The sequence below is a fragment of the Citrus sinensis genome, chromosome 6 (genome assembly GCF_022201045.2).
Source record: "Citrus sinensis cultivar Valencia sweet orange chromosome 6, DVS_A1.0, whole genome shotgun sequence".
NCBI classification, from domain to species: Eukaryota; Viridiplantae; Streptophyta; class Magnoliopsida; order Sapindales; family Rutaceae; genus Citrus; species Citrus sinensis.
The window spans coordinates 23,381,663-23,405,690 of NC_068561.1; the positions used below are offsets into that span (position 1 = coordinate 23,381,663).

At 34.4% G+C, this 24,028-nt stretch overlaps 6 protein-coding genes across 6 annotated transcripts; 2 read left to right on the forward strand and 4 right to left on the reverse strand.

The window, feature by feature from the left end:
- Positions 1 to 1,592: 1,592 nt before the first annotated feature.
- Positions 1,593 to 5,773, reverse strand: LOC102617209 (uncharacterized). Its single transcript, XM_006482113.4, has 7 exons — positions 5,466 to 5,773; positions 4,959 to 5,084; positions 4,137 to 4,337; positions 3,395 to 3,491; positions 2,635 to 2,738; positions 2,409 to 2,460; positions 1,593 to 2,242 (listed from the first exon to the last, which is right to left on the reverse strand). The coding sequence occupies exons 1-7, from the start codon at positions 5,693 to 5,695 to the stop codon at positions 2,021 to 2,023; spliced, it is 1,032 nt and encodes a 343-aa protein (XP_006482176.1). The 5' UTR covers positions 5,696 to 5,773; the 3' UTR covers positions 1,593 to 2,020.
- Positions 5,774 to 7,036: 1,263 nt separating this feature from the next.
- On the forward strand, positions 7,037 to 7,795 carry LOC102628446 (3'-5' exonuclease-like). The gene has a single exon (XM_006482331.1). It carries the CDS (start codon positions 7,037 to 7,039, stop codon positions 7,793 to 7,795), a length of 759 nt encoding a protein of 252 aa, XP_006482394.1.
- A 928-nt stretch (positions 7,796 to 8,723) lies between these two features.
- LOC102617504 (probable S-adenosylmethionine-dependent methyltransferase At5g38780) lies at positions 8,724 to 10,362 on the reverse strand. The gene is made up of 3 exons (XM_006482114.4): positions 10,246 to 10,362; positions 9,392 to 10,069; positions 8,724 to 9,269 (listed from the first exon to the last, which is right to left on the reverse strand). The coding sequence occupies exons 1-3, from the start codon at positions 10,342 to 10,344 to the stop codon at positions 8,931 to 8,933; spliced, it is 1,116 nt and encodes a 371-aa protein (XP_006482177.1). The 5' UTR covers positions 10,345 to 10,362; the 3' UTR covers positions 8,724 to 8,930.
- Positions 10,363 to 13,639: 3,277 nt separating this feature from the next.
- LOC102617784 (loganic acid O-methyltransferase-like) lies at positions 13,640 to 15,174 on the reverse strand. The gene is made up of 3 exons (XM_006482115.4): positions 14,947 to 15,174; positions 14,162 to 14,818; positions 13,640 to 14,093 (listed from the first exon to the last, which is right to left on the reverse strand). The coding sequence occupies exons 1-3, from the start codon at positions 15,025 to 15,027 to the stop codon at positions 13,749 to 13,751; spliced, it is 1,083 nt and encodes a 360-aa protein (XP_006482178.1). The 5' UTR covers positions 15,028 to 15,174; the 3' UTR covers positions 13,640 to 13,748.
- Positions 15,175 to 16,975: 1,801 nt separating this feature from the next.
- Positions 16,976 to 19,140, reverse strand: LOC102628746 (loganic acid O-methyltransferase). The gene is made up of 3 exons (XM_006482332.3): positions 18,536 to 19,140; positions 17,624 to 18,304; positions 16,976 to 17,544 (listed from the first exon to the last, which is right to left on the reverse strand). The coding sequence occupies exons 1-3, from the start codon at positions 18,626 to 18,628 to the stop codon at positions 17,197 to 17,199; spliced, it is 1,122 nt and encodes a 373-aa protein (XP_006482395.1). The 5' UTR covers positions 18,629 to 19,140; the 3' UTR covers positions 16,976 to 17,196.
- Positions 19,141 to 19,305: 165 nt separating this feature from the next.
- LOC102618062 (integrin-linked protein kinase 1-like) lies at positions 19,306 to 23,311 on the forward strand. Its single transcript, XM_006482116.3, has 11 exons — positions 19,306 to 19,694; positions 19,935 to 20,027; positions 20,376 to 20,459; positions 20,575 to 20,666; positions 20,811 to 20,931; positions 21,447 to 21,526; positions 21,746 to 21,808; positions 21,897 to 21,988; positions 22,067 to 22,155; positions 22,417 to 22,529; positions 22,792 to 23,311. Exons 1-11 carry the CDS (start codon positions 19,446 to 19,448, stop codon positions 22,910 to 22,912), a joined length of 1,197 nt encoding a protein of 398 aa, XP_006482179.1. The 5' UTR covers positions 19,306 to 19,445; the 3' UTR covers positions 22,913 to 23,311.
- The last annotated feature ends 717 nt before the right edge of the window (positions 23,312 to 24,028 follow it).

Here is a 24,028-nt window from a genome sequence, read left to right on the forward strand (position 1 = left end):
AGGCCCCTTCTTTTTTGATAAGATCAATTCGGGGCGTTTGACATGATTTTTTTTTTTTTGTCTCGTTTGAGCGCACATTTTTTATTTGGTTTCACATTACATCGTTGAAATTTGAAAACAAATAATTTATGGTCAAACCGTAAAAATATTTTTCATCAATTACCCGGAAGTACCTTTGTATGTGGACAAAAAAGGCAGAGGAGGAAAAGAAACAAGGAAGCCGAAGGAAACCAAAATAATAATTCCCCTCATTAAAAATATTGAGCTTATATGCTTTCTTTTCTTTTCTCTCTCGATGAGTATTTTCGACTCAGTTCCCGGGCAAGAATCAGACCACTTTGAAAAGGCCACTTTATAACCAAACTAATGTACGTCGGGTTTGTGTGGTTTGGTTCACGAGAGATTGACAGTGATAGTTGTTTTTCAATTAAATGTATTATTTGTTGAATTTGGATAGCGTACTGTTCTTTGACATTTATTATTGTATTATTATTTAATAAATAGAACGAGTTTCTTTCCAACTCCCAACTCCTAAGGCCAAAGCATGAAAAAAAAACCACTATTGGCTGAGCCAATGGCGGTAATGGTACCTAAACTAGATGGCTGATCAATATGCTTTCTACTATTAATAATGAAATAGTTGATTTACGAGGTAAGTTACATGAAGAAATGTGCAAAATTGAAGGCTTGGAGGTGGAACAATCATACGATGCATCTAATACGCTGGCTGCAGAAACATGATTTATTTTGCGTGTTCTTTACCATGCCGGATCACGTCAAGAAAGGATGTGTCATTCAAATGCTTCGTTGTGGGATGTAATTCGATATCAGTTACAATGTTAATCTTTGTGCTTGTGCTGATATGTTGCGATTTTGAACTTATCTATACAGTAAGTCACTTATCAACTAGTAGTCTAGTAATACTTGAACTTTTATATGTGTTATGTATGATTTTTATTATCTGTTGCTGGAACTTCTGTTGTAGTGGAAATCATGTTGAACTTATCTATGCATTTTATATGTGCCCCTTGTATTAAGTTTTGTCGCTTTTGTATTTTAATTCATACAGAATTTATTGAAATCCAAAAAAAATTGTAATATTGTCAAACATGGCCTTCATTATTTATAATTATTACTACTAATGTAATTGTTGTTGTTGTTGTTGTTAGTACTATTATTATAGGCAATAATTAACGAAGGATTTTTTAATAACTTACAACAGTCCATTTTCATTTCAAAATAAAATAAACACATGAATGAACATAAAATCTGTTTTGATTCATATTTCTATAATTCAAATAAACAACTTATTTTTATTTTCATTTATCATTCTCACTCTAACCGTTTGGTGAAGTGTGAACATCATTTATTGGCTTTGGGTAAACATACCATCATTAATTGCCTGTTCCAAGTCAAAGGCCTGGAGGCTCATGCTTCCTAGAGTGAGCACCGCCTGAGGCTGGCTTCACGGACCGGCGACCACCACCTGCTCCTGGCTCGACAACTGTCTCAATTAGTTGATCCCACCTGGACCATCACCTTTTAATTTTTTGTTTTCGCCACCAGAGGTTGGATTCTGGACTTTGATCAACTTGAAAAGCGAATGATGATCAATAATAATACATCCCTCTAAACGGCAAGCGTGTTTAGCTTTACAAATGAAGGTATCATAGTTGAAAAATATTCCGTACACAATAATTTTTCGTCAAGAAAGTGACTCCAATGAAGGTCTTGAACCATCTCAACCGTACTCCACCTACTTGACCCAAAAATTGCATCCTTGACTTAACAAGAAGTCATGCAGTAACATATGCTTAAAACAGAAAAGACATGTTTTCAATTGTAGGATACAATGAATTCATCATCGCCAAGAAGTTGTGTGTTTTCCACTATCTCACTCTCTTGAAGGCCAACAAACATGAACTGAATCTGCAACAAAATCTAAAACTACAATCCACCCAAGACATAGCTAATTGATTTCAATTCCAAAGAAAGGCCCGAGTGGCAACATGAGATAATTTCAATTCCGAAGGAATGCCACAGTGGCAACACGAGATCCCTCCGATCCACCAAACATGAAGGTTGGGTATGTGCGAACATGATTAAGGTAACGGAATGGAGGCTCCCTGCATGCTTCTTCATCTTTGATCTCATGTTCCTGGGACACACCAATCCTTCTTTGACTTAAATTTGACACTTCATGCACCAACTCATCTTTTGTACTGTTACACGATGTGATCACCTACCAACATGATCAAAACAAGGAAAACAAGAGGTGAGTTAGCAAATCCCCAGAATGCAAGTATGACATTGTGTGTTATGCTTGGGATTTATCCAAGCAACTTCGTGTAAAATAGAAGGGTAATGATAATTACAAAACATAAAAAAGGTAGACCAAAGAGGCTCACCAATAATCCACCAGGAGCCACCAACTTTGAAACAGAATCCCAATACATGATCCTGAAAATGACAAACACAAGTTCACTTTTCACTATTTAGCAGTGTAATAGAAGTGCTGTATAGTTATCTATGAGATTCAAACAACACCAGGGTTGCTAACTCACAACCAGTTATGTGATTACCCAAAAAGAGAAAGATGATAATATACCTGTAACCAAGAAAACTATTGTTTACCTTTTGAGAGGACCATCAGGATGCAGTCCAATGGCATCTAAAGTCCCTTTATCCATGACAAGCTGAAATTGTCTTTCGAGCTTTGTGTCAAGAACATCATCAACCTAAAACCAGCAGTGACAGAAATTCAAATGAAACGACCATCATACATATGTTCACTGAGCAATTGCTAAAAGATTAGGATACAAAAGGATAACGATTTTGTTATAAGTACTGAAAACGTACAGTCTGAGAACTCGTTCACACTGTTTGTGAACACAACTAAATTCAGCAAAACCATCAGATATTATATTCTTGCCTTATAACTCAAAAAGATCAGCATCCCACAGTTCTCCTCAACTTATCAGGAACAACTTGAAAGTTTTATTCTTGGCTCTAACCAAAGATCAAGTTTGTTACACCTTTAGAGAAGAAAATGGCAACATTTATCTAAAAAGAAAAGTTTTGGATAGCCAACTCACATGCAAGATGGTCATCATGTAAATGCAAGAAATGAACTTTATATTAAAAAAAAATAAAGTTAAACCAGGAGGTTTCAAGAAATAAGGCGAAATTCCCATAGATAAGCAAATATCTAATTCAAGGATACAAATCTGACTGTAACATCTAGGGGGAAAAAGGACAAAAGAATGATTCATTTTAAAAGAAAGCATTCATTTGATATATAGTAACCAATTTGATATAAATCAAATGTATAGTGCTCGTTTCTTTCTGACTTACAGATGAAATAAGTCAATATTTGCACCGAAATATTCATTACCAAAAATTTAATACAGGAAAATCCATCACGATTAGCAAGGCTTTGAGCAAGGTTTATTGCATCTTCACTATAATCAACTCCAGTTAAATCAGAGAACCTGAAAACAAATACACATCAATCTACTTGTTATTATAATATAATTTCCAGCAATATGTAACAGTACATCAAAATTTCAGACATTTCCAATGGACATTTCTTCCCAAACCAAGCCATTGATGCAACATTCAGAACTGTACTTTAATTTGCGAACATCCATTTTGTAGCATGTTCTTGTAAAACATTAATCACAAAAGTACTCCAATGACAAGTACTTTAATAGTAAATAAGTTGGAACGATATTACTGTTAAACCATTTAGTCTGAGACAATATCCCACTCCTACTAAATATGTGGATTGCAGGTCTTTTTCCACTCAAACAAACCACACACACCTCTCCACATATCAAAACATTCAACACACCACATGAAATATAGGAATTGTAAGCTTTCAAAATGCCACGTATGAGTTCTTCTTTTGCTTTGTCAATATCCCGCCTTAACCTAGATCACTTTCTGAGCCCCTGTTATCTGATTAACTCTACTCCTACTTTAATCTTACAAACTACAGAGCATGTATATATCATGTTTCCATACAAAGAAACAATGGAGACGAATTTGCAAGTGAAATACTACATTGAACTATAAATTTCTTAGATCAATATACTACAAAATACCAGAACTATAGGCAAAATCTCAGTGTGTACCCCTGCTTGGAAAGTTCTTGAAGAAGCAGACCATTGCCAGTACCAATATCAAGTACACTCCAAGAAGACAAATACTTATCATTCTCTTCCACAGGCTCAGACTTAAGATCTTCAACATGATTCAGCATGTGACCTTGTGATATGCTAATGCACAAGCTTTTTGTCCAAGAAGCAACAACATCCATGACATCAGCTCCAAACCTAATGAAAGGGGGCACGAGCCAAAAAAAAAGGTTTTGTAGAAAAGTAAGAGAGTTATGAATTTTACCTCCTCTGCTATTTCAAAGAGGATTCATTAAATATTTACAAGTTCATCTGTTCTTGAGTTCAAACCAAGGTTATTTTCCTGAAAGTGAAGGCCGATTATACTCCAACAGACATAAGCAAACACAGCTTACATTCTGCTGTACAGATTCTAACGTTCTTATGATATTGCAAATTAGATAAAAGAAATCATCTCAATATGATGTTTAGTATATTGAGTGAGCAGTAATGTTCCACAGGCCGCAGAAAAGAGAAAACGCTCAGAACTGTTGGGTAGATGCATTTTATTCAAAGATGTAAGAAGCTGCGGGATAGCCTCCGCGAATTTTAATTTCCCAATTTACTGAAACCCAACAACTATACTTAAGTATGAACTACAGTCTTAAACTTGATATATTTCCTTCATTCATAAACTTCATTCTTTTAAGTCTAAACATTTGGCCAGAATAACTTTTAAAGCTGCATTTCAGAGTGCTTCGATAGAAAGGCCTTTCAAAAGTTTATTGCTTTAGATACTATAACGGAGACAAGTTCGACTGTAAAGACCCCAGTGCTTACCAAACTTCACCAGCATGGCCATGTTCACGAAAATTAGCCAACTCATCTGCGTAAGCAGAATCCCAGTAACTCTGAAGACCTAACATTGATGCCATCCCTTCTGGATCTGGCTCCTCCTTGTCAGAACTATACACAATGGACACAACAATCAGCACATACATCAAGTGCCAAGTTACAAGGACTAGAATATAAGCATTGAAATTTCAGCTCTTTTGCCAATCACAGACCCCAAACAAATCATATGATTCTACACAGCTACTTCTCTAGAAGTAAATCACTTTCATGTCTCTTATTCTTTCTTGTAAATATATTAGTTCTACAACTCATTATTAAGACAGAGAACATTTCAAAACGCAAACGTTCAAATTTTTAAGAAAAAAATCAATAAATCAATTGCAAATTAAAAACTAGTGGCGCACAACAGACAGCCTAATTCATTGTAATCTTTTTATATCTCGGGGAACCAAACAGTTTTTTTATTTTTTCCCGAAAGAATGAGATTCACACTTGTAATCAGAATTAGCGCGGAAGTTTGCGGCGGAGGAGAGGGCCTCAGCGGCATCGGCGTGGCGCTGATCATCGTCGAGAGTGCTTCCATACTCGCTCTTTATTGACCACGAGTCCGCAGCGACTGACCGCTCGTCGTCAGACACTAGATCGCCCGCGACGCGGACCTGCTGCGGCGGCTGTTGCGGCGAAACCTCGGGTTCTTCCGGCGGCAATCGGAATCCGGCCATTACGATGCGTTTCGCAGAACGGACTTTATGTGGACTGTTTTAGCAACGATTGGCAAATGGCGTCTTCTCAATTTTGACCGCCTTTTGGTATTGGATGACGTGACAGCTATCGGACCTTCGGATAAAATTTTAGGGTGAATTTCAATTAGCTCCTTTATGTTTACTCTAAATATTAATTGGTGAAAAATGTTTTTTGCCCTTTTATTTGAGCGGAATTTATCCAAAATGAAAATGTTAATTAAAAAAAAAAAGTAGTCAACGAGTGCATTAAACTGAATCCGAAAGAATGTATTCCGAGACCTGAATGAAGAAGTGTCGTCTAACGTGGCATTTATCGAGTGAATGTTGATCTTTCTTAATTTTTAATTTATTATTACCTTTCGTCTAATGTAAAAAACATTATTTATCATCGAATTTTAAAAATAAACTTTTAAGACAATTAAATGATAGTTTTATTGTTTCTAATTAAGCAGATTTCCTTATTGGTCTAGTATTTTTTTACAATGCCATTTGATATAAACTAAAAGTAAAAATTATCTTGCTAAACAGAAAAATTAATACAAATAAATATCGACTGTACAATAACATAAGCTCTTTAAACAAACTGATGTTATATGAAAGTATAACTAATTTGGATCAAAGTCATTACACATAATGAGAATAAATAATATGAATGACAATAATTAAATAATATCATGTCCATTAATTTTTATAAGGAGTTTGTTTTTCCTCAACATTCACCTATCAATATTCTTAATTTTAATAAGTAAGATAAGATATAAACAATGATATATATATATATATATATATATATATATGAATCTAGCTAAAGCTGACAAATAAATAAAAAATTGTGATAATAAAAAATATATAAATTACATAAAAATTTCATTAAATTTTATAAAAATATACACTTAATTTCGATATTAAGCCTTTTTTTCCCCAAAAGAATGGTAATAATATGGGAAGAAAAGAGGCGCTTTCAGAAAAAAATTTTCCAAGCCGTGCGTGCACGCAAATATTATAAATTCAAAATTACAATTCAAGTGTTCTTGTTTGTTTCTAAATTCTTATATCCCGATCAAAAGCGACGAAGGAAAAGAATGGTCTTATTTCCTTTGTTCCTCATTCCTGCTTGGCATAGGATTTTAATTAGAATATATTAATTCTTAGCTAGACTCCTTAGTGATTGCAAAAATAATAAATGAATAAAAAAACCTCACGGGAAAAGGACAGGAAAATCAAATCCAAAAGAAGACAAGATTAGAAATATGTCCATTTAATTATACATTCATCACTTGCGCATTCAAGATTACAAGATTACTTGTTCATGCAATTGCAATGGCAATCGCGATTGAGCTTAGAGAAGTTTGTCCGAATCCATTCCGAATAATAAAATTGCCTAATGGTCTTTGGAAGGTCCGTTTCTGGAATGATGACATCGAAGCAACGGTGACTCCAAAAGCTGGAACAGCGGAGTTCTGGATAAGGGAGATATGCTACCATCATCGTCGTAGAATTAACAAACAAGAACTCGTAGTGGGGCTAGACACGGAATGGTGCTTGCCTTCCTCTGAGAACGGTCATCAGAAAGTGGCCGTCCTTCAGCTCTGCGTTGGGAGGAGATGCTTGGTGTTTCAACCGTGTCACAACTATGGAATCCCCTCAGCTCTTGTGGAGTTTCTTGGAGATAAAAGGATCACGTTTGTGGGAAAAGAAGTTGCGGCTGACGCCACAAAGCTGCTTCAAGATTATGGACTGCTTGTGGCAAATGTAAGGGATGTTTCCCGTATGGCTGCCAACAAATACGAGGACCCTGTGTATTTAAGATTTGGGCTAAGTAAACTAGTGTTTAATATTTTAAACGTTGGCATGGAAAAGCCTAGAGAAATTACAATGAGCGAATGGGATAGGGAGGTGCTGAGCGAGAAACAGATTCAGCATGCAGCCATTGATGGGTTTGTTTCGTGTACGTTGGGTGTTGTACTGATGAAGTCCGTCAAGCAGAAACAGAAGAGGAGAATGAGGAAGAAAAGTAAAAAAGCTTCATTCCAAATCGAAAGGGAAGTAGAGAAGCAGGCATTATTAATTAAGAAATAGATTAGAGTTTAATTTGTCTTTCTGTTTTTTTTTTTTTAAAGTAGAGAAGCAGGCATTATTTCTTTTTTGTTTTGGAAGTGTTGTTAATTAATTAATAGATTTTTTTCTTTTTTAATCTTAAGTGCAGAAGTTAATTAGTCTTTTTAGTCATATTAATCTCCTGCTTCATTATGGAGATACAATTTTGAAAGAGACTTAAAAAATAGTTTATAGCCTACAAACTCTACGACAATAACATGTAACAAATTGATATTCACTCAAGCTGATGAAATTTATGAATATTCTTTATTAATTATCAGTTGATAGTGATGCTCCTGATCAGCAGGACGAATAAATTAACCTTATTGCTGTCTTTGATTTGATCAAAGACGAATGAATTCTCAGCATATTTTGCGGTGAAATAGTTGAATAGTTGATCCACAAACTCACTTCCAAAATGTTTTTCGACAAGTCCCTCAAGGGGACAGCTCTAATCTGTAAGGTTACAGATTCGGCAGAGAGTTTCAAGTGCTTCATGGGAGTATCAAGCAATTTGTCTATTCTCTCAATTGCTGAAACATTCACTCCTCTCTGTAATGGACTTCGGTTCCTTTGAGGTTGGGCAGTACATAAAGGAGTCCATTTTTTCTTCATTAATTAATCCCCGCCAATAATGACATTAAAACAAAAAATTTGGAAACTTTGAGAAAAATGATCACAGCCTCTTATTATATCTGTCGAAATTAATCATTTGTCCTATCATGTTTTAAAGTCTATCAAAATTTACTCATTGTTGAAAAATATTTTGTTAACTTTTCAGCTTTTTTTTGTGTCCTAAACAGTATATGTTCTCTTGGATCGTGAAAATTGCAGCCATTTTTCAATAAGAGTACTTGCGACTAACTAATTTGCTGTCAAGTGTCAACGACTCAATGGACGAACTACGTCCTTATTAAATAGCAACCAGGATGTTATTATAAAATTCTGAAAGAAAAATTATTAGGGATCACAACAGAAAACAACGGAAAATGAAATTGTCGTACAAGCATTGAAACTGAAACAATTAAGTATTAGGGAAACAGAAACACCGACGCCATATTTAGCACATAAACGAAACTTGGGTTCTAAAATTCTGCGGCGTAGAGTTGATATCTAATCAATTTCGCCTGAGTAGAACAAATAATTCAATCTTGCCCTGTGTTTTCCCATCGCAGATGGAGCTCATATTTTCTGCAAGCTTTGTGGAGTAATAGTTGAAAATGCGATCCACAAACTGGTATCCAAAGTGCTGGCCGACGAGCCCCCCAAAGGCAGCTCGTGATAGCGAGGCCCAAAATTCAGCCGAGTATACCATGTGCACTAACGGATGTGTAAAGGTATTCATTATCTCAATGCTGAAGTTTTTGTTTCTCTTTATATGGCCCATTAACTCCCCAAGAAATGGATAGTACATAGGCACATTGAAGGAATCCACTTTTTCTTCAGCAATTAATCCCTGCAAATAATATATTAATATAAACAAGTAACAATTAATTAATTGGGATGTGATCATGATCATCAGAAATAAAGACCTATGTCCTATATATTACATATATGTAGGTGTGTGTTCTTGCTTACCATATTGGCCAAGTCATAGAGGCAAGAGCCTAGATAATCAAAATTTGTACCCTCAGGAGTACTGAACATAGGGATCCCATCTCTTATTGTAGGTGTTAGAAGGAGTAACAATCCCCCAGGCACAAGTTCTTGAGCTCTAGCATTTAGAAAGGACTCAATGTCATTCTTAAACTGAGCTGAATACGCTTCAGCAACTTCTTTCTCAAATCCTGAGCAGAGTATATGGCCTCTATTCCACGCAGGAGAGTTACTATTCGTAATTTCTTTGGGAATCTTGGAGAGCCACGGAAGGGCATTGGATGTGTGTGCAACATGTAGAGACGACTCAGGAAACAAGCGGCCGTGAAAAGAGCCCGGCACTCCGGTCGCAAAGTATTTTTGGGAGAGAGGGACGGATTTGAAGAGAGTGTTGAAGTCATTGTTGGAGTGATCATTAAAGAAAACTTGGAATTCTAGGCCTGAAGGGTTGTCGTGTTCGCATTCACAATCATCTTGGTACTTAATTAGCTCTATGGCTTCTATAATATTTTGCATGGCAATGAACGTGTTAGGTCCAGTTGAGCAGCCTAAATCAGCAATCTTAAATGTGCTGGAGGTGTCTAGTCTCAGGCTTTTCAGGTCAAGCGTTTTGCGGATGCCTGCAGCGATCATTCCCTTTGAACCATTCACGATTGCCTCCTAGCAGCCATATATAATTAAGCCCGAGCGTCAGATTTAGTGAAAAACAATGCAATTGATGACAAAATTAAGATGTCAAATTAATGGAATATCTAAACAATGAAAGAAATTAATGGAAAGCTTAGTAACATAGCTAGTCAGAGATTAACCCTGAATTGACTAGCAGCAACAGATACCTGGTAGATAGAATTCTTAGCATAGCTGTGAGGTCCGTCTCCCCCAACCATGGGGTATGCCTCGGGCGAAATATTGGAGACGAATGTGTTATGAACCATTTTCTCTTAATCTCTCTACAATATACTAAACGATTACTATGTGCCTGCATTTATAGCCATTATGGTATATCATTGTCATAACAAGTAGCACGATAACAATATTGTGTTTGATTACTGTTAATCTCTCCCATTGAAACTTTTGCTCGATACTAAGATAATATCATCCAGGCCCCTGAGTTTTAACCAAAAAAGAATCAAGGATATAGTTATGAAGCTTTAACTCAACGTGCGAGGACTTTTATGAATTATAAGACACTGTATTCCCTCTACTAATGTAAGGACCTATATGAAAATGTTTTACAAGCTATTTCGTAATTTGTTGTCTTCTGAAAAATCAAGGAACCAGATATTTACTACCCATTTGATGACAGCATTGCTTGTGCGCAGCTTCTAGCAGCCTTGTGATTTTGCTAGCAAGAAGTGACAAAGCGATGGCGGGCTCCGGCAAACGACCAGACATGGGCATGGTCCTGGTCCCTAGGCGATGATTATTCATTGAATTAAGTCGTATTTAAATTATTGTTTTAGTATCATTATTGCTTATCTTAAAAAAAAAAAAAAAATTTGATTGTGTAGTCAGTAGTCACTGTATTATATTTATGAAGTCATCTTTTAAGCCACTTGGTCCGCGGCCAGCTGGCAGGCTGCTGGCTCTTACAATAATTGCGAGAGTAGCTCACAGTTGATCGAGTTCGGAGAATTAGTAGAGGTAATTATCTCTCCTGTAGTTTGTGGGTGGTCGCAATGTATATTTTATGTAAATATTTGAAGACTTGTACAATTGTAAATTTGTAATTTTCAAAAAAAGGAAAAGTCATTTTTTAAATTATTAAGTCGTCTTAAATTATTGCTTATCTTCAAAAAGAGAATAAAAAAAATTATTGCTTGTTTCAGCTTTTGGTACGAGAGTAGGGTTTGTTGGTTATACATTTAAAATTTTATTTATTTCATACTTTTTTAAATTTATTTTTTTAGTAACCAGTGTCTGATTTTAAATATTTATAATTAAAAAATAGTAAAATTTTGTGACTTCTATCTAAATAAAAAAGTCTAAATGAGAAATAAATATTATACTAAAAAATATCTTTTATATAAACGTCTAAATAATACAATAAATTTTTTTATTTATTAAAACTTAATTCTTTTTTATTTTGATTTACAATAATATAAATGTAAAAAAAAATTATGTTTAAGATTTTTTTTTATACAAATAATATCACTGTCACTCTTATTCGTATATTAAAAAAAATAAAACATTTATAACCTTTAGATTTTTTGAAAAAAATCATAACTATTCATATTTAAAACGAAAAAAATAAATAAATGCTATCATTTGCTCTATATTATTTCCTTGTGTCACTTGTATATGAATAACTTTATATTCATTCATGGGGAAGATAAAGACAATCGGAAAAATGGGAGCCGCCTTTGTAGAAGCTTACTAACTAATAAATTTCCTGAACAAATTTGTTTGGTCAAAATGACAAAAGCACAAATATTGTTTTAAGTCCCAATCTCATTAAGATTCGAAGAGCAGCCAAAAAGGAAAAAATAAAAATAAAAATCAATCGACAAATAATTATTATAATTTGTTAATTGTTGATTATATGATGGGAATGCTGCAATCTAAGCTGGAGAGTCTTCCAGTGTCCAAACTTCTCATTCTAAAATTTTTTTTAAAAAAAATGATAATTTAGTTTTTTTTTTTTTTTTGTTAAATGATTCAAAAGAAAAACGAATCTTAATCTCGTAGCTGTATCATGTTGCACTTGCACCTCACCTTTCTAATAACTACAAATAGAATCTAATAATTAATCTTAATTATTCTTTAAAAAAACAAAAAACAAAACAAAACGAATGAGCGGTTGATCAAAATAATAGCAACTCCCATTATCAACTGGTTTGAAGAATAAAATAATAGCAATTGCCTTAAAATCCAAATACAATAAATATATACTAATAGAGGTTATTAGATTATAACGAAATTGAAAGAGCTATTATTTATTTATTACTAATTAAATATATTCCAACCGTTTCCTGGGGGGCATCCAATGCCAGGATTAGAATATCATATCTATTATCTAGAGAAATTAAATTATTAGAATAAATTGATTTAGAATTTAAAAAAAATAACATTGAAGAGTTTAATCAATGATAAATGCCCCCAGATCTCCCCGAATTTGAACATTTTCCAAGTCGCCCTCTGAAATATTAATAATGTAGAAGATCAATTAAAACGAGAACCCACAGTATAACTACAGAAATAATTAAGTGATCACCGATCAGCCTACTTAATTGATCAATCAAGAATTGCTTTTTAATTTTTGCCTCTAGAAAATAAGTGATGTACTTCTTGAATCGTGCCACCAAGGGCTAATTTAGTAATGTTGTATCTTTTAAAATAATTATTGTTAGTTGTGCTGTAAAAATAATCAACTGTGATGAGAATCAATTAAAAGTTTGATAAAAGTTATTTTTAAAAGTAGAGTAAATTTTAAAAACAGTCATGTATGTTTGATAATTCTTACTGTTAAACTACTATAAGAACTTAAACGACTAAATTAAACATAATGTTAAATAAAATATATATACACATGTATGTAATTTTTTTTTTGTATATCTAATAATTGATAACTAAAGTTCTTAATTATGTTATAAATAACTTTACATATTGAGAACTTTAGAACCATCTAAATTTGATCCAATTAGTAAATACGTGGTCTAAATTTGACGTATGTTATAATTAACTGCGTAATCTTAATTAAGTCAACTTGAAGTCTATAACTCTGGGGTGTGTGAGTTGTGTTAACATATATTGTGTCACAAATGGTCTCTCCTCAAAGAAAGCACTAAGCGAGGTAAAAGATATTCATCAATTTCGTTATTTATTTATTTATTTTTTCGCAAAGAGGTTCATCAACTCAGTTTAGAACAATAGAATTCTGTTGTGTTGGTTGTTAAGCAGAGTAAGCATTATCCGGCTGTGTAATTAATTTGTTAAGAGCAATTTTCTTCCACTTTTCTAGCACCTCCTCAGAGCTTTGTATGTTAGCCAATGTTCCCGTTTTTTGATATCTTGATAAAGCATTTTCTCAGGCTCTCTTGCTTGATTATTGAAAATTATTTTGGGCTCAGAATTTCATCATAGAAGCCCTATGAGTAGAAGCCCAAGCCACGAACTGCGTAAGTCCATTCCAAACTCACTCACGCCCATTTAATCTTTTAATGTGAAAACTGAAAAGTACACTATTAATAATTTAATCATATCACTTCTTGATCATTAAAAAAAAAAAAATTAATAATAATAATAGTAGTACTAAAATCATATCACTTCACTTCAAATACAAGTTATTTGCAATAATTGGAGTCAGAAATTAAACAAGTGGGGCCAATTATCATCTCCCCTAAGTATTGTGCTTAAGAATGATAACATTTTCAACAAGGGGCTTGTAGACTGACGTCTGAGAATAAACTGAAGACTCATCAATTTTCTTTGAGAACCTATCAAACAGGTCCTCAATAATGCCATTCCCAAAGTGCTCCTTGACAAGCATTTCTAAATTAGCTCTCAGATGAGAAACCACTGTTGGGGTATTTGTAGCCAACGGACGCTGCGCAGACAAAGCTAATGGCTCAAATTTCTCAATGCTGAAACTTGCATTTCTCTTTAACAATGCCTTCAATTCTTGTGGTGTTGGGAAGTAACTTGGCAAGTTGAAGGAGTCAACCTGAGCTTCACTCAGCAATCCCTGAAACAAGATTAAGCAATTATGTCAACATTTGTAATTGACCGCACAAAATTAATATGAAAAGTTACCATTTTGGCCATGTCCATAAGACAGTCTCCCAGTAGATCAGCAGAAGCTAAGACAGAGCACTCTCCAGGGGAAATCCCATCCGGCAGACATGGTACAATAAGAGCCATTAGCCCTCCGGAAGCGAGCTCTTGTGCCCTGGCTAGTAAAAAGGACTCAATTCCCTTGGCAGATTCAGCTGAGTATGCTTCTACAACTTCATTTGGGCCTCTGCTGTAATAAATCCTCCCCTTGTTGTAGGCAGGTGAGTTCTGGTCATTCAACTCTTTTGGCGTGCTTGAGAGCCACTGAAGGCCGTATGAGCAGTGGAAGAAATTGATTGAAGCCTTGGGAAATAACCGATTGTGAAAAGAACCCGGTACGCCGGCTGCATAGTATTGTCGATCGGAAGGAAGAGACTTGTAAAGGGCGTTGAAATCGTTTGAGACAAGGTCATTAAAGAACACTTGAAATTCAAGTTTATCATGGCCATAGCTTTGGCACTTGAGTTTCACAGAATCTATTATGTTTTGTACAGCGTTGAATGTGTTTGGCCCAACAGAACATCCTAAATCCGCAATGGAAAATACTTTTGAAGAAGAAGACGCGACTCGATTTAAATCAAGCTTATCAGAAATCACCCGGTTGATTATGGCTTTGGCTGTTTCCACTCCGTGGCTCTACAAATTGTTAAATGCTAGATATAAATGACTTGTAACATTTTGCAGCATCATTTTCAATAAAAGCTGCCATAATTTAAGCATTTGTTTTATACAAGACACTGTTTTATGTGGGCTAAAAACAGTACCTGAAACTCAGAATTGCGCGCGTAACTGTACTGCCCATCTCCTCCCATCATTGCTTGCGATGAAACAGATTCAGAGGCCATATCTTTCTATTCTCTGGTGGTTGATCTTGTTACTGAATGATAAACTTGAAGAAATGGTTGCAGGAAAATGATTGGTTTATTAAATTAAAGTGATAGCATATAATAAAGTGGTGCATGTTTGACCAGCTAATGGCGAAAACTAGAATTTTTCTTCTTGTCCAGCCCTTGTCTCACTTTGTCTAAAAGAGCCCGATCCCAATCGTTTGTCACCGCAAATAATTTTATTGATTACAAATTTTCTAAAACAATTCCTATCAAAGGCCGAAAAAATAAAAATAAAACAATTACAAAACTGCCTGCTATTTGTAAGGAGTAATGATATAGTTACAAACTCTTGTACACATTTATTTTGTACAAACAGACGTGACATTAATTTATTGGTTGAATGAAAATATAAAATAATAAAAACAAATCATGTAGGCCAAATGATATTTAATTCAACCAATCTTATCATGTCACATCAGTTTGTACAAAAGTTTGTGGCTATATTATTACTCATTTGTAAGATATATACTTAAGTAAATCATCGTTATACTAAAAATAATATTTCTAAATAAGACACCTAATAAAAGTACAAAACTCCAACATGTATGACAAACATTAAAAAAGTTTAGAACAAAGTTGTAACTTATACAAGATTCAAAAATTGTACGCGACATCATATGATAAAAAACCGAAATACTGTGCCCATTGATATACAGACAGTAGGTAGCCGAGCGGAAAAGTTTTTCGCATAGCTATGATCGCCATCTCCGCCGCCAATGGGTAAAGCTTCAGGCGGAACGTTGGTAGCCTCATCAGCCATATTTTTAACTATTTGGTTTAGTTCCCAATCTTATGCTATGATATACATAGTGCATTGACTATATATGGAAGCAATGAAATCCCTTTGTATAATCCCTACTTCTTCAATTTATTTATCTTCTAATTATCTTTTATATTTGAATTTAAAATTAAAGGAAAGTGACAAGTGCTCCAAATGCTCTTGATATTAATTTCTCTACCATAGTGTTAGAAAATTACGAATGTGCTGTTTGTTTTTTAATATGAAGTTTGAATTTAATTTTTTTTCGGACATTTACTTATTTTAGTTTTTTTTTTTAATTTATCACTTATTGTCAGACAATTATATTTGAATAAAAAAAGTAAAAAAAGTCAACTTTTATATGAAGTCTGAAATGTAAATGGGAAATTTTAATTTGAAATCTCAAAAATAACCTTAACAATTCATGTATTTCCAATATTATGTATAAACTTAATATTTTTGTATTATCCTAAGTTATTTTTTTAATTGCTTCAAATTTTTATTCACATGGTAACATTAAGTAAAATTGAAACATTGAACAAATTAAATTATTTCCATTGTGATGAATCAAAACTAAAACAATAGTGTTGATTTTATAATAAAAGTTGATGTTATAATTACATCTTTTATTATAAAATTAAATTAAAATCAATAGTGATAGTACTTTTTTTTTGTGCTACCAAACTAATCAACTTGTAAAATTTATAAATTGTAAAAAATAAATATATGCATCACTTAAAAAGATATTTATGTTAAATTACTAGTTTTTAAACTTTTCTGTTCAGATGTTGAAAAAAGAAACAAACATGTCATTCGGATATTTTCATTCAGATATATTTAGACTTTAGTTAAATTCGGATCTATTCAGATTTCAGATAAAAAAAACAAACGCAGCCTAAGGCTCTTGTCTCCCCTTAGAAATTGTTGGACTATGGTATTTTTTTTAATTAATTTTTTAAGGTATGACGGCGCATAAATTGGTTGTTTAAGTTATAATTTGGTTTAGTCTGAATTTTCATCTAAATTAATCCCAAAACTATTTGGCCTTTCTTACATTACCATGGTGGACACAATATGGCCATTGAGATTGAAATTGTCAACCAAGTAACTAGTATCAATTCATAAGTAATATTGTGGTGGTCATTGAGATAATATTATTTGATTAAGTTTATTTTGTAAAAATAAACGAAATTCCTAATATAAAGTCCCTACATGGTCACTAAAGTAGAAACTAGAAGTCTAGAATTATATATATCACATAGCAATAGACAATACAGTGCCATAATAACAGAACAAGACACTGCCGATACATGAAATATAGGTACCATACGTGACTGTAGTTCTGGAGCAAAAGTAATTATGTATCAGTTGATCACGCGCTTGAGTAGGACGAATAAATTGACATTGTTATGGTCCTTGATGAGCTCACCGAAGATGAAATTCTCAGCAAACTTTGCGGTGAAGAAGTTGAATATCTTGTCTACAAGGTCATAACCGAAATGCTCTTTGACAACGCCCTCAAACACAGCTCTGATTTGTGAGGTAACAGATTCGGGACTCGGTTTCAGGCGCATCAAAGGAGGATCAGGCAATTTGTCCATTCTCTCAATGCGGAAGCATCCATTTCTCTCTATGATAGCCTTCAGTTCCTCTGCGGTTGGAAAGTATAGAGGAATGTTGAAGGAGTCCACTTTTTCTTCATCAATTAATCCCTGTGTACGTAATACAAAATTTAATGATTGATCAAGATTTTGCAGATCATGCAAACTTAATATTGGTTTTAAATCATACCTTTGTGGTCATGTCAATGAGGCAAGAGCCGAGAAAACCATATAATTTACCCCCATTAGAATCAATCATAGGAACACCGTTTGGTAGACTAAATAAAACGAAAACAATCAATCCTCCAGGCACAAGTTCATGTGCTCTGGCATTCAGAAATGCCTCCGTGTCATTCTTAAACTGAGCCGAATATGCTTCGGACACTCCTTTCACCAATCCTGAGCATATTATACTGCCTTTGTTCCATGCAGGAGATCTACTATCCAGAATTTCTTTCGAAATCTTGGACAGCCAGTTCAGTGAGCTGGAGGAGTTTGCAAAATGTAGAGAGGACTTGGGAAACAAACGGCCGTGAAAGGAACCCGGCACCCCGAAGGCAAAGTATTTTCGGGAGGGAGGCATGGTTTGAAAGAGAGTGTTAAAATCGTTACCATAGTGATCGTTAAAGAACACTTGAAATTCCAAAGCTGATGAAGAGTTTTGATGATTGTCCTGATGATCAGCACGGTATTTTGTTTGTACAGCTTCTATGATGTTTTGCACAGCAATAAACGTGTTCGGTCCAACGGAGCAGCCAAAATCTGCTAGTTTAAACGTACCGCAAGTGTCGTCAAATCCCAGGCTTTTCAGGTCAAGCTTATCAAATATTGACTCACTTATCATTTCCTTTGCAGCATCTATTATCATCCTCTGTATATTTATGCAAATCCACAATTCTAGTGTTAGTAAGTGTACATCGATATGTAAAAAGAAAATTCAATACATATTAACATGATTTAAATTAGCAAATGGGATTAAATTAAAAAAAAAAAATTATACCTGGTAGCCTGACTCAGTATTAATAAGCCAAAAATAAACTCATCAAATAAATCAGTAGAACATAAAACATACTTACTAAGTCTCAGTATGTAATTAATGTACCTGGAAAGAAGAGTTTTTTGCATAGCTGTAATCGCCATCTCCGCCAACCATGGGAAATGATCCTGGCAAAACGTTCGCAGCCTCATCAACCATTTTTAATATATATATATATTATCCCTTTCTCTGAGATGTAGCAGATATCTTTTTAAGGCTGCAATCCTAGTTCCATGAAGCAACAATATTAATATATAGCACATGCAAGGAGCCTGTTCTGACATCGAAATCAGTTTCTATTCGAATGCATGATTAATACAGGTTCTGATTATTTGACCAATCTTATTTTAAGTTGCCAATCTTGTTATGCAAGATGCATTGACAATATATGTGGAAGAAATGAGTTCCACCTGTTTTAATTTAAGAATGATGACATCAAGGTGTGATTGAGCAGAAATTGACCTTTAAGTTATGAATTGGTTTGTTTTGAAGTTTCTCTTAATTATTCCCAAAAGTATTTGAGCGTTTTTTATTGCAGCCTCCCTCATATAACTATGGAGGACATTGGAACACCACCTTGTATAACAAAGCATTTTATAAAATTGGATATCTGAGTTCTCGAGTTCAGATTTTAGGATGTGAAGATTAATAATTTGATTTAGATGTTACTATTTTTTTGTTTTTATTTTTTACAAAAGAGAATTATATACACACACACACGCATTTACGGGTCGAAACACAAATTTACAGGGAAATGTGCCATATATCCTTTAAATAGAAGTCTTTAACATTTTCCTTGTATATTTTTTTAACCAAATCAAATGTAACATATAATATTTCCGTTAATACCAAACCTTATTGTCATGGACATAACCGCCCATTTTCCCACCAAAATGCGTCTCTTAGCAGACCCATATATCTCTCTACATTCCTCCACTTGCTCTGCTGATTGGTTCTCGAGAAACCCAATTCAAAGATGGAGGGTGACGCTGCTGCTTCGGGCGATTTTGACATGCAAGTGATTGGGAATTTCTTGAGTTTCGCGTCTAGAGGTGATAGAGTTGGGCTAAACCAGATGTTAAGGGAAGGCACATCTCCAAATGTGCAGGATTATGACAAGAGAACTGCTTTACATCTTGCTGCAAGTGAAGGCCACGCCCCCATTGTTGAGCTTCTTCTTCAATACAAGGCCAATCTCAACCTCAAAGATCGATGGCAACGCACTGTAAGCTAGCTGACCCACCCACTTGCCCTTTTGTATTTTTAAGTCACTTGTCTAAGTGATTGTAATTGTGGTTTTTGCTGTGATTTTCGGTTCCCTCAATTACTTTTCAAAATTTGGAGTATTTGGAATTACTTGCTAGCATGTTACTGTTATTTGCAAACTCTTGATCATCCTCTGGATAAAATTTATTTGCATGTTTAACGTAAAGTAATTAGTTTGATCTTTGGTTGTATTACGAAGCCCTTGACAGATGCAAGACTTTATGGCCATCGAGATATATGCAGAATCCTGGAAGTAAATGGAGGGAAGGATTTTATTCATGATCAGCCACTGGTAATTGGAAAGTAAAACATTTAATTAAGTACTTCATGAATGAACTCAACACCACAATGTTTTGTTTAATTTTTAGCTGTAAAATGGTTTGATCCTTTTAGATGGTTAAGTTTAGGCCACTTGAGATGGTTTGATTGTGGACATTGGTAAGAAAATTTTTGATAGCCGCAATTCGAAAGATTGATCCAGAGCATAAAATTAATTATCATTAATGGAAGCTAAAAGTTGCTTAGGAAGTGTCTTGCATTAAGTAGGACGGATCATCCTTCTCCCGTTTTTGTTTCAGAAGAAAGAAACTGACATTTATTTTGGATAACTATTACGGCATATTGTTCATTATTTATGTAGACAGTCAGAAACGAGAAAGATTCAAATGAAGTAAATTTTGATATTTCGGAACTGAATACACTGCACTCCTCAATGGTTGAACAGGTGCGTTAATTGAATTGCCACTATCAGTTCATAACATTAGAAGAATTTCGTACCAAAGTGTCCAGTTATTCTCAATGTGACTATAATTATATGAGAGAAATTCTTCTTGTCCTAGGGGGTTTTTGGCGAATCTCAAACAGCCAAGTGGCGTGGAACGTGGGTGGTCAAAACTGTGATTAAGAGCCACATATATCATCCTGTAAAAATGTATATGACCTATCAGATTGTTCATTTTATTATCTCAAGTCTTTTGTCATATCTTTTTTCAAATGATTTGGTTGAGTCTGTGGTGGCTGAGGGAATATTTTGACAGTGAAGATATTGATGACTTTATTTTCAAGCATGTTGCAGGGTATTGTCTGCCAAGGATAACTGTAAGCTGCGGGAGCTTCGACATCCTAATATCTTGCAGTTTCTTGGTTCAATTGTCCTCGGGGAGGAGATGATTCTGATTACGGAATATCTGCCAAAAGTATTTCTTACTTTGAATATCTAAATTGCTTTTCTGCAAGTTGTTGGGATTAATTATAGTTTTAGTTACTGGCTATAGCTCATAATATTCCTAATATTTTGGCTTTAGTCCAATAAAGTTTCTAACTACTACTGAATATGCGTAACATTCAATATGTACTTTGTCATCAGAGAACTTTACTACCTACAAATCCTGAGAAATTTGGAGTTGTGGTTTGAGGCAGGGTAGTTAACAGAGGATGTTTATGCAAGTTATGAACTTTAAATTTAATGTCCAAGGATGTGGGTGTTCTGTATACAAGTAATAAGATCCATAAAAAGTGACTGAAACCAATTTCTAGGCATGATTTAGTTATTATAAATAATGTGAAATAATTATTCTCCTATTCTATTTTCTCTCATATGATTTGGAAGATTAGACCTGGAAAATGGGAAGCTTATTTTCTGTGATCATTCTGTCTTGGTCAGGTATGTTTGATCAACTGATCTTGCTAATTGTTACCTATGCTAATCCAGGGAAACTTGAAAGGGATATTGTCCAAGAAAGTTCGACTCGACTTACCCACTGCTCTACGCTATGCACTTGATATTGCAAGGTGAGATACTTTTGTTCCTTGCCACTAAACAGAGGATTTGCTTATCAGTATCATGTCAAAATGTTTTCTCCTCATATATGCAACAGACATGGCATTGTACCATGTAGCAATCAGAATTGTTCTGTCTATATGAGTAAACCTTAAACACAAATTTATTTCCATTTGTTTGTATTAAACATGAACTAAATGTGTACTCTTAATTTTTAAAACAATTGGCAGAGGAATGAATTATCTTCACGAGCACAAACCCTTCCCTATAGTTCACAATCATTTGGACTCCAGGTAGCATTTTAATTTTCATGAACATAGTTGTGACAACTGAATAATGATCCTAGAAAGTCATCTTTCATTTTTCGTTTGCTGGATGTAGAAATCTGCTGCAAGACGAAGGTGACCACTTGAAGATTGGAGAATATTGGGTTCAAATGTTCTATGAACAAATACACCCAAACCAAGAAAACAGTATGGAACGTCATTTTCAGTCAACTTCTTGCTTTTAAACTTCGCTATTGCATCTCAAAAACCTATTCTGTTTCTCAGGTCAAAGAAATGATAATTCTAGCATTGCTAGCAATGTATTGGATGACACCAAGAAAGATATTTGTTCATTTGGATACATATTTTATCAGGTATATATTTGGAATACAACGGCACACATGAGACCTCCTATTCTTATATCATCAGTGGATCTACATAGGGGAAACGTTGTCTGACGTTATGAAGAAATATAACAATTTAGTTTAGATTGATGTGAGCAGAAAATGAGTAGCAAATTGGGAATTCTGCTCTAAAGGATCCCAATCCTTTTTATCCCCATGCTTTCTTATTTAAATAACGTATCCTATTGACAGTTTTGTCATTTTTGTGTTTGAAATATGATTGTGCCACAGATGCTAGAAGGAAAGCACCTGCAGACCAATAATAGCTTTGACTTCATGCATCTCAAATCTGTCAATTTTGAGCCAAAGTTTCAAATAAGCCGATGCCCCAACCGACTTAAACAGTAAGTGAACATAATTTCCATCTAGATCTCATAGTGTTAAATTTGCAAAATCTCTGTTTACAGCATATGAAGTATTAAAAGCATTCTGATTATAAGTAGTCAAATGAAACAATCTTATCATGATGCAAGAGGGATAAAAAAAAAATTGTGTGCCATAACCTAACAAATACTGAAGAGGAATCAAGCATCAAAATCCTTATATGGCCTTTGCACGTGCCTTTTCATAAGAACCCTTTAGCAATCACATGGTTAATAATTGCAGGTTGATAGCGCAGTGCACAAACAAGGATCCTTCTAAAAGACCTACATTTGCTGCCGTCATTATAACTCTGGAAGAAGTCTCTGCTTGTTTGGGGAGAAGCGCATTATGCCCAGTATGTTAATTGCAGCGTAACAATGTACATAGAGGAGCACTGCATCAATAATTCATAATCTCCCCAGCCGTGTAGTGAGAAAAAGTTACAATTAATATTATGCTAAGTATAATGATTGATACATTGTTTTAACCGTGCTTCCTACTGGTAATAAGTTTATTATTACATGGAGAAAAAAGTTGCAGAGCTATTGTTTCATTTTTACCGAAATTCTTATTTTATTTTCAACATTAATCATATGTAGCATCTTGTCCTGTACTCGGATTGCTGTGTACAATCAACATATCTACTAAAAATTTGAAATCATCATAAACAGAAGAATTAGAATTTACATGTGAAATTGTGTTTTAGAATGTTTAAAATCAACGATTGTACACCCCAACGTACTGGTAAATGGTAACGGTGACATCTTCCTCGAAAGCATCTACCCAGCTCGCTAGCTCAAAGTTGAATTAAAATAATGGCACCCAAGCAAAGCATACGGAATCCTTAATTAATAAACAAAAATATATTGAATAAAGGAGAATGATGCAAGTAATTATATACTTGATGCTTTGCCCGTGGGCGCACTCAAGCTCGAATGAGATGTAATCCAATAGAGTTCAATGGTCAGGTGGGAAAGCAATTTATTATGATTCAATTATTCTAATAGCGTAGCATAGTTTACAACCAGTTACATGTATAAGAAATATCAAATCATAATTTGGCAAGCAACGTCGTTCACTGTATGATGACTGATCGAGGTGGGGCTCTGAGAAACTCTATTATTGAGCTTCTTTGACCGTATACGAGAAATATCAAAACATAATTGTCACTCTTTCTCAATGTAATTAAGAGTATTTCTTAATACGTGTTTGGGGAATTAAATAAAAATAAATGGGTACAGAGAAAGTGGGCGATCCCGTGACGCAGCAGGAATATGATGACCCGCACCTCAGCGTGAACGGTGGCAACCGACTGCGACACCGCCACCGTCACTGCTTTCAATTGACTTCCCCTTTTTGGCCATTTTATAAAATAATAATCGTAATTATTGGTTGATTTTACCAAGATCTTACGCAAAGGCAAAGCTGACAATCCATTCGAGGTCAACCCCCATATGCTAGCTTTTAGCCTTTTACTTCT